Source organism: Vicia villosa, linkage group LG2, assembly GCF_029867415.1.
Source record: "Vicia villosa cultivar HV-30 ecotype Madison, WI linkage group LG2, Vvil1.0, whole genome shotgun sequence".
NCBI lineage: Eukaryota > Viridiplantae > Streptophyta > Magnoliopsida > Fabales > Fabaceae > Vicia > Vicia villosa.
The window spans coordinates 184,195,816-184,205,300 of NC_081181.1; the positions used below are offsets into that span (position 1 = coordinate 184,195,816).

The 9,485-nt window shown below is 31.9% G+C and overlaps 2 protein-coding genes across 2 annotated transcripts; both read right to left on the reverse strand.

Moving 5' to 3' along the window:
* Positions 1–330: 330 nt before the first annotated feature.
* Positions 331–1,939, reverse strand: LOC131647630 (embryo-specific protein ATS3A-like). Its single transcript, XM_058917499.1, has 3 exons — positions 1,693–1,939; positions 1,454–1,567; positions 331–825 (listed from the first exon to the last, which is right to left on the reverse strand). Exons 1-3 carry the CDS (start codon positions 1,813–1,815, stop codon positions 472–474), a joined length of 591 nt encoding a protein of 196 aa, XP_058773482.1. The 5' UTR covers positions 1,816–1,939; the 3' UTR covers positions 331–471.
* Positions 1,940–7,546: 5,607 nt separating this feature from the next.
* Positions 7,547–9,226, reverse strand: LOC131647631 (CDGSH iron-sulfur domain-containing protein NEET-like). Its single transcript, XM_058917500.1, has 2 exons — positions 8,868–9,226; positions 7,547–7,762 (listed from the first exon to the last, which is right to left on the reverse strand). The coding sequence occupies exons 1-2, from the start codon at positions 9,119–9,121 to the stop codon at positions 7,663–7,665; spliced, it is 354 nt and encodes a 117-aa protein (XP_058773483.1). The 5' UTR covers positions 9,122–9,226; the 3' UTR covers positions 7,547–7,662.
* Positions 9,227–9,485: the final 259 nt, after the last annotated feature.

Sequence of the window (9,485 nt, forward strand, 5' to 3'; positions counted from 1 at the left end):
ACATACTATTAGTTTTGCTATTTCAATTAAAGCAATAATCAAAATACAAAATTATTTATTTTCCATTATCCGATTGGTGTCAATCTATGCATATTGGATCAGATACAACCGTAAATATACGGATTCAAGTAATTAATAAATTCATTTGAATTGAAGCAAAATTTGTGGATCTATTTCCACATATAAACACCCTTAATATTTATACATTTTTAATTTTTCTCTACTTAACTCTATGTTAAATGTTGGATTAACTTTGACCCTTTTTCACAAATTAAAGTGTTAAGGAAGAAAAAAGAAATGCTAAGTTGAACTTTTTTACATAATATTTTTTTATATTTCATTATAATCAAAATAAAAGGTTTTACATATCGCTTACATCTCAATTTCTGCATAAAGTACTAATAATTAAGTCTCATGACCATACTAAAAGAAAACATAGAATCTAAGTGCAAAGCACAACAACATTAAAATTTACATCCAAATACTAAAAACAGAACCTAAAACCATTACAAACAAACCCCATTTCTGAACATACATTTGAATGGAAGAAGATGGAGCAGGAGGAGGAGGAGCATTATCACAGAAGTTATATCCATACCATGTATCTTTAGGAATGGAGGTGTTAAAAACAAATGTAACAGGATCTGAATTGTATCCATAGATTTTCACACTTTCTGGCTTCCAACCATAGTCATCTGATGAACCTTGTCTGTATAGATAGAGTGAACAAATTCGTGCTGCACATGGACCATCTACTTGAAATGAATCTGATGCACATTGCTCAAATATTGTTGAAAGTGAATCCTCTAGTTTCGCTGCATATACCTGATGTATAAATAGTTTTTGAAAGATTAAACAAAATTAATACTAAGGTCTATTAGTAAAAATAACCGTAATTATCCGATAACTTATAGTTTATGCCTGATGGCTAATGACTGATAGTTTATAGTAGATGACTGATGATTGATAGTTTATAGATTTAATTGCAACTTTGGTCTTCTTATTTTGTCTTTTTTTCGATTTTGGCCCCCAATTTTTAAAACTGCGATTTTGGTCTCTCTTATGAATTTTTTATTGAAAAAGAGACAGAAATAGGGACTAATTTTGCAGAAAAAAATAAAATAGGGGGACGAAAATTGCACAGAAAACTTAAAAAGGGACTAAAATAATGGTTTTTAAAATAGAGGAATCAATATCAAGAAAAAGACAAAATAGGGGGACTAACATTGCAATTAAGTCTAGTTTATAATAGATGATTAATGACTGATAGTTTATAGATGATGATTGAGACTGATAGCTAATAAGCTGATTAGCTAATAAGCTAATTGAAGATGATAAAATTAATGGTTGAACTAATCTATATGATGATGTCCAATATAACAATATCTCTCATTATATTCAACTAATTAAAATATATAAAATAAAAATTAAAAGGAAGGGTAAAGGTGAAAACCTGGTTTCCATAAGAATCTCCAAAAGCAATACTGATCTCATCACTAATAAACTTTGGAGAAGAACAGCTTGTTGTAATGATCACCAAATAAGAACAGTTTTGAGCACCTTCCATCTGTTGACCAAACAAAAAAACAAAAACAAAACATTGTTCTTCACATCACATAATAAAATCAACAAAAAAATATCATTTATTTATTTATTAATTAGAAAAAAAACAAGTTAACTAAAAGTACCTACCTGGATATAACCAACATCAAGGGAATCTAAAGCATGTGGTTTCAAAGAAACATCAAACTTGGACTCAGAAACTGAAAGGGTAAGTGCAGAGGCAAAGAGAAACAAAAGAAGAGCCATTTTCATGATTTTTCTTAGGAAAAATGTTGAGAAAAAAAGTGAGGTAGGTTTGGAAAAAGGGTCAAGAACTACTTACTACTTGTAATGTTGTGAACCTAGCAAAGTCATTTATATGCTTCACGGAATGAGGGTTGGTTTGGTTTAGAAAAATAATAAATATCTAAGGAGGAAAGAAAGGGTGAATGTGATGTAACCTGTCCTTGTTTAGTTTTCAATGCTATCAATATTTTACTTGTTGTACATTTTCGTGTGGTTCACGAGTTTCATTATTAAATTGAACTTATTGAAATAAGTGAAAAAATTAATTGTGATGAAAATTTATGTGCTTTTTCTTTTGAGACATTGAGGTTCAAGGCAGATGCTTAAGATTAAAGCTATGTCGGCACCAATATTCTCAATGAGGGCCGACATTAACTAAGTACAATGAGACTACGAAAGTTTTACTTTGTTAATTTTACTTTTAAGCTTCATTTTTTACTATTCAGCTAAGTCATTTAAATTGACACTTGTGTATCCCACCATTACGAACCATATAACTTAAACGGTAGAAATCTAATATGTTAATTTTCTAAACCGGCTAACTTGCATTCATGAAATCTGATTCACTTATCACACCAATCGGATAACTTGCATTAATGAAATCTGGTTCATAATTTATAACCGGATAATTTATAATTATATTATTCGGTTCGTTTTAGTCATAACCAAAAATCATGCATAAAGGTTTTTAGGTGTACTTTTTTTGTTAATTTTTTATTTATTAATTTATTAATTTCTATTTTGCGTAACTTTTCGCATAATCTTTATAACTGTGCGCTTAATTGGAAAATTAAGAACATGATTCATATAGTATTAATTACGCTTGTTTGATCGCAGTAATAAAATAGGAATTGAATCTGCTTAGGAAATTGGAAAAATAGTAACCAGTGATAAGTCAGAAGCCAAGTTTCTCTATTAACATTTATCTAATTGAATCCCCTTAACTCATTCATCATATTTGTTTTCAGTTTATCTATTTACGTTACAAGTTTCTAAAACATTAAACTCCTCTTGTTTCATTTGTTTGGTTAATCTAACTTTGAGTTCTTACGATACGACTCGAGTGTCACTTCTATATACTACGTTTTATTACTCATTTTTGACCCGTGTGCGATAGCTAATCAGTAATGGATGATTAATATGAAAAAAACTTATGATCCTTTAGTGAAAAATAACTTTCATTCTTTATCCGGTAAATCCGGTGGCTTTCTCCCTTATAAGTGTGGTGGTTTCTCTCTGATAAATTCATCATCGGATGAAAATTAAATTATAGTAGCTTACTTTCCTATAGTAACTGGAATTTCCTCTTGATACAAATTAATTTTTTCCTTCAGTGATATGCGTGTGATTTAACCTTGACATGTCAAAATATATGATTATGGCTGATCTTTTACGTAAGACAGTCTTTAATCTATTTAACTTTGAGGGGTATTGATGTTATTTAAGGTGATTAAGGAATGTGTGGTACCCTAAAAAAAGACTAGTTGGGTATGTAAGATAGAAGCATTTTTACTCTTATCCAACATGAATTTCCACTTTCTATGCCACAAAATTTTCAACATGAATTCACTCAATTATTTGTTTCAACATTTGATTACCAACCAATACCCTTATTCAACATGTAATGTAATTAAGGTGATAGCAATTATTTGTTTCAACATTTGATTACCAACCAATACCCTTATTCAACATGTAATGTAATTAAGGTGATAGAAAAAAATAAAGCTTTAGATTAGCTTTGCATCACCATTTGCATCTACTTTTACACATGCTACATCTTTTGTGATTTAAAATGTTTTTAACACCTTTTGTCACTTGAACTACAAATAATAAAGTACATGAGTGACTCATTATATATAAATTCTAAGTCAAATTCATCATGTCTTACTTTTTGTTTAACCATTTTAATGTTTGTCTTTTTTTTCTTTTCTTTTTTTCTATTTAGTTATTTAAGTTATCAAACATTTGCAGTGTTAGCTACATATAGAATATTGATTATAAACACATTGATGTGTCACTTAACTATCATATCTGACAGTAAGTTCAATAAATTTCAAGAAAAACATTGAAAATCATCGACATTCATTTTCCATCTTTTTCTTCTACATCAAAATCCATAAAAAAAAATTATTTCCTTTCTCCTCCCCAGCTACTTCAAAAAAATTGCATTATCTAAAAAAAGAAGAACTAGATCTAAGAATGTTAGGAGAATTATTGAAATCAACATTCTCTTGTAATGTGTCTCTTCATGAAATTTTAATGTCTCTCTGAATTTTTACACTTGTGTATTTTAATCTCCCTTTTTCTACTCATCACCTCATTTGAAAGCATTCTAAACCCATTTGACAAGCCTTCTTCTTGTGTAGAATCTTTCGACAGATTTACTTTTGTTCTGTTTTAGAATCAAGATTGTTAGTGTGGATTCTTGAAGTGGTGATACAAGTTACTCCAATGTGGTTGCGTGGGGTGGACCTGCAAGGTTATCACTAACATCCAAGTTAATTTGTGACAAATGGGTAGAGTAAATTATGAATAGAATCATACCTTTTTACTGATCTCGTCATGGTATATATACAATGGGCGATAATTGGGCCTATGGGGGTTGGGCTTATGGTCAGTCATAAATAGTTCCCCCCAAGGCTTCTTGTGGTGTAATATACTGGAAGTTTTCCTAGGGATTAGGTCAGATACGTTTAGCTCGGATGTTGAGTTGAGAAGTGGAAGTGATTTTGGGGACAACTCCATTAAATTCTAGTTCCATCATTGAGATGTTTCATATGTTTTTCTTCCCATGTGACCCTTGGTTCATAGGTTAAGGCGTGGTGTTTCCCCCTAGAGTACTCGAGCGCACTCAAGTGTTGATACATTGTCGAGGTGCAACTTATCTGTTGATTCTTCATCTTCCATTTTCTTTCATTCTACAACGTTGATTCGATCCGTCTAGCTCCATTGTATAAAGATGAGTGTTGGCCTTTCAAATAATTTTGCGTTCCCTCCCATAACTGAAACCTTTCATTTCTTTGTAAACCCTTTCTTCTTCTCCTATATTTCTGATTTTTCCATCCCCCCTCTTGTTTTGGTCCATTGTCATTGTTTCATCATCATTCTCAAGTTCCTTTTGCTCTTAGTTATTCTTTTGCTCCACGTCTTATTCAAGCACCACTTCTAGTCCATTTATCTTATATTTTCGATTTATTATTCTTATATTCACTATGAAAAACATGGAAAATAGTTCTAAGAACATAATGAATGGGCTTGATGGTCCATTATAAAAAATAATATGAGAACTCAGATGTCCTAAATGCTTATCCCCTAGAAATTAAGTATCCCCCTTATAACCTTAATGTACTTACTGATCCCCTAGAAATTAATAATCCCAATCATAACCTCCGTGCCGATTCTTTGAAAGTGTTAAACAAGAGCTTACATTTCACATAATTGATGGCACCAATTATGGCCGTCTAGGAATTTATGGAAGTTTCGTGCTCCCTAGGGTCGCTCCTTCCATCAAACTTAGTCACCCACGAGGGGTTAAAGTTCTCTGACACTAGAGCCCCCCCTTTTGTTAGAATAGGGTTGGGGTCCATGATCTCAACCTTTTCGGGCGTGTTGTCATCACACTGCCGCTGTTGAAGATTTAAGATATTGTCTTCTAAGGTCTGGTTATGGCGGTGCATCTCCTCCATAGCAGTTTGTATCTCTTATATGACCTCATTTTTTCTACTAGCACTATTATTAGCTATTGTGGTTCCTTGTCGTGTCACCATGTTGAAAATATGATTGAGGAAACTGAAAGATGAATGTAAGTGTGGCCTATGTTAGTTTTGCTGAGGCTCTACAGTGAGCGTCAAATGTACTTGCATAAAATAAAATGACGTTGGTCATTCTCACGCAATCACAAGAGGGGTTAGGTATACTAATTATGTGGGAAATTAGTGAATCCTTGCTCTAACCCTAGGTATTGGGATATTTATATTGTGATCCGTGTGTCAGATTACATATGATGAATTGGTTCAAACCTAACTACTTTGATATGGCGAAGGATATGAAGACTCGTTCTTCCCCCAGAATAGGAAGAACGGTTCTCTACTTGGAAGAAATAAAAAATGACCCCTTTAGGAACATCTCACACACCATGTTTAAGAGCAATTGCCAAATGTTGGATTCTAATTCGTGTTGAGTGACCTAGACTCTCGTTGGGTAGCCTAGTCTCAAGTTGGGTGACTCGAGCTCACGCGTGCCCCTTTCCTTTTTCTTCAGTTTCACGTTTTCCTTGGGTCGTTCTAATCATGGATTACTCTCCTTAGTGGCCCAGTAAAATATATTTCATTCCAAAGTTCTTAAACACGATGAAAAATTGATTGAAGAGAGAAAGAAAGTTGAAACAAACTTGCATTGGTTGAAATGAATTGATAAAATTAAATTAGTTACAATTGGTTATACATAATAAGTTTCAATTCTTAACTAACTATAACAACTCAAACTAATTACTTTCACTAGCAAGTTACACTTATTTGGTATAATAATGCATAGAGGTAACTTGCACTACAAGTTACAAGTTTAAGACATTATATTACTTTTATAAAAATAAATAGTTCCTTTTAAAACTTGATTGAGATAGAAGATAAAATAACTCAAACTAAATAATTAAATGTTAATAAATAAAGAAAGAATGACACTAAGATTTATCTTAGTTCATCAATCATCACAATGATAACTTCATCTAATACCTTCAATCTTGAAGTATTTTCAACTATAATCAAATGATAACAACGTATGTTGTCAAACTAACTATGCCCTAAACTTTTCCAAAAAAAATATATATATATATTGATTTCACTAAGTCATTTGTCTTCTCAAAATTTCTAGCCTTTTTTTTTCTAGCTTAAACAAATCTTTTTAGGTATCACTAATTTAGAATAAAACAAAAATATTCGTATTTATAAGATAACTCTTAAAAAAGAAGATACGGAGTTTTTTGGAATAAAAGTGAAAAAAATTCTACTAGAAAGTATATGAAATCTTGGTTCATTCGGCTTTTTGTAACTGAAGTTTTCAATAGTGTTTGATTTGTCAATAAATATTATTCTTGTAAACTCTTGTATTTCATATGCATCGATTGAGATGTATTTATAGAATGCATAACGTGTTGCACCTCTTGTAATATTGTTAAGACAATTGTCATAATTTCAAAATGATTCTTTAAGAGGGAAGTTTTATATATCATCTTCAAGTAGGAGACAATATCATCTTTAAGTTCATCATCAACCATTTGCTTTGATTTTTGATATCTTGACTAGATGATCCAAACTTGAGTTCATCAACCATATGCTTTAATATTTTATATTTGGACTAGATGATTCAAACTAGAGTTCATTACTAGATTGCAGAGTTTCTAGGTGATTTCTGAGTTCATTTATAGAGCAACTATTTTTGTAACTTGCTATTCTTGTTTGAAAAGTTATTGTTTAAATGAATCATTGTGCATTTATCTTGTTTAAAGTCTTCATATAGGTTAAAAATAACTGAAATATGAATTTGGGACCAATAGTTAATTTAGCCTCTGTTTGGAAACTAGGTGGATTGCCGCAACCGCACGATCCAAGCCATTCCTACCGTGGTTTACAGAAGCAAGTATATGTAGCTTTTAGAAAACGTACGTTGCTGCCGTGATTTAATTAAAAACCCAAACATAGGCTTAAAGAAATATAGGCCACATTTTATTTCTAAACATTGAAATAGTATTAAAGTCTGATACATAAACAACCTCTGAAAATTTAACTTCTCTGATAGCAAAAGTAAAAATCCTTAATTTTATTTTTTCAAAAGAAGAGGCCCAACATTATCTCCAGTGGCTTTGTTGTGCTTTACATGGCTGCCATCACATAGAGGAAAAGTTCCTGATCTCCAACATCTGCAACAAAGTACCCAAAAAAAAGAGAAAGATTAAGATATTTTGTGATTTAAACATGAAAGAATTTCCATTTGATAAAACACTTCGAAGCTTTACTTTTCAAACTACAAAATTCAAGCAGGTTGAAGAAGTCACAAATGTCTTATATGCAAGGTCGTCTTTGAGCATGGGTAAAACGATCAGTTCAAGGCCTAAAATTTATCATAATTAAATATAGCTTCATAACAAATTTGCTACGATTAATCCGTAACTAAATAGAGCCCTATTTGTTTTACTATAGTTAAGAGTGTAACTAACCTAAACAACCTATCCAGAACTTTTAAAAACTTAAGCTAGTATAGCTTTCATGTGTTAGACTTTGTTTGGATTGATGGAATCAGAAGATGCGGTGCGGTATGAGATGGAATGAAGTGATGTTTCATTGTTTGGATCATTTAAAATCGATGAAGCGGAATAAAATGATGAGAAAAGGGATGGTGCACTTCTACACCGTCAATTAATGACAACCATGTATTCTGCCAAGTCAGACTGTAAATTTTAAAATAATTTTGTGATTTAAAAATTTAAAATATTGTGATGGAATGTTTGTATAACATTTTTTTTACACCGACTCACAGTGCACTACCATTAAACTCTAAAATAATATGAATTTCATCTTATTCCATCACTTACCACTATATTTTTTCCTCTCCGATTCGGACGGAATAATTTTTTTGCCTTATTCCGTCCTAAAATTTCCAAAACATACAATGAAATATTCATTTCGCTCCGCTACATTCCACTTTGCTCTTTTCATTCCATTCATTTAATGATATATCCAAACATAGGCTAATGAATTATTGCTAATGTCCATAACTTCAAAACATGAAAAGCAAGTTTCTTGAGTAATCAAATAACAATAACATTCAGAAACTAGCCTTCACAAATATTCATCTAATTTTGATTAAATATATGTTTAGTCTTCTAAATTTTTGTATCCAAATCTAGATCCCAAATCACACCCTAAATCCCAAATTTCAACCAATAAACTAACAATCACACAAATCAAGGGTCACAATGATACAATTAACCTGAAACAAAATCCTTAAAAAAACAGAACCTTTACCTGCAATAAGGAGTAACAGGCTTAGAGAGATCATTAAGCACAACAGAATCAACAACTTTTTCTTCATTCTTCCTCACATCTGGATTTATACTACTCACACCCCCTGCTTCCGCTTTCACCACCACCACACTCCTTACTCTCCTACCAAACGAACAAGTGTTGTTGAAATTGGTGCCTAAGAATCCATTTTTAGTCTCACCAAAACGTGGCTTTTGGCAAAAGACTACACCAGCTTGACTTAGAACAGATTCCATTGAATAGGGTGTAGATTTCTGTTTGTGTTCAAAAGTTGTTGGGTCTGAAATGGGTTGGTGGTGGTGGATGAGATAACAAAAGAAAGTTGAAGTGTTTGTTACACGTGTTGATGGACTTGTGGATAGCACGCTCCACTTTCAATGGTCACGATATTAACATGTCATTACTCTTACTAGAGATAAAAAGAAGAAGAGCACGGTAAAGTTGAATTGAATGATACTAATACCTATGAAGGGAATTACGTCCCTAATAATTTAAGAGGAAAGATATATGGTTTTTTCTTTATCACCTCCCTATGGGGTCACCCCAGCAAAAACTCCACTTTACCCTTGCTTTGGAAATGCATTTCTGAAGTATATTTTT

What these genes read in the sequence shown, in the direction of transcription:
- LOC131647630 (XM_058917499.1), bottom strand. Translation starts at nt 1,815, where the DNA reads ATGAAAATGGCTCTTCTTTTGTTTCTCTTTGCCTCTGCACTTACCCTT. An exon ending in TTGATGTTGGTTATATCCAG is followed by an intron (nt 1,568 to 1,692) that starts GTAGGTACTTTT and finishes TTTGGTCAACAG; the next exon opens with ATGGAAGGTGCTCAAAACTG. An exon ending in GAGATTCTTATGGAAACCAG is followed by an intron (nt 826 to 1,453) that starts GTTTTCACCTTT and finishes TTTATACATCAG; the next exon opens with GTATATGCAGCGAAACTAGA.
- LOC131647631 (XM_058917500.1), bottom strand. Translation starts at nt 9,121, where the DNA reads ATGGAATCTGTTCTAAGTCAAGCTGGTGTAGTCTTTTGCCAAAAGCCA. An exon ending in CCTGTTACTCCTTATTGCAG is followed by an intron (nt 7,763 to 8,867) that starts GTAAAGGTTCTG and finishes ACTTTGTTGCAG; the next exon opens with ATGTTGGAGATCAGGAACTT.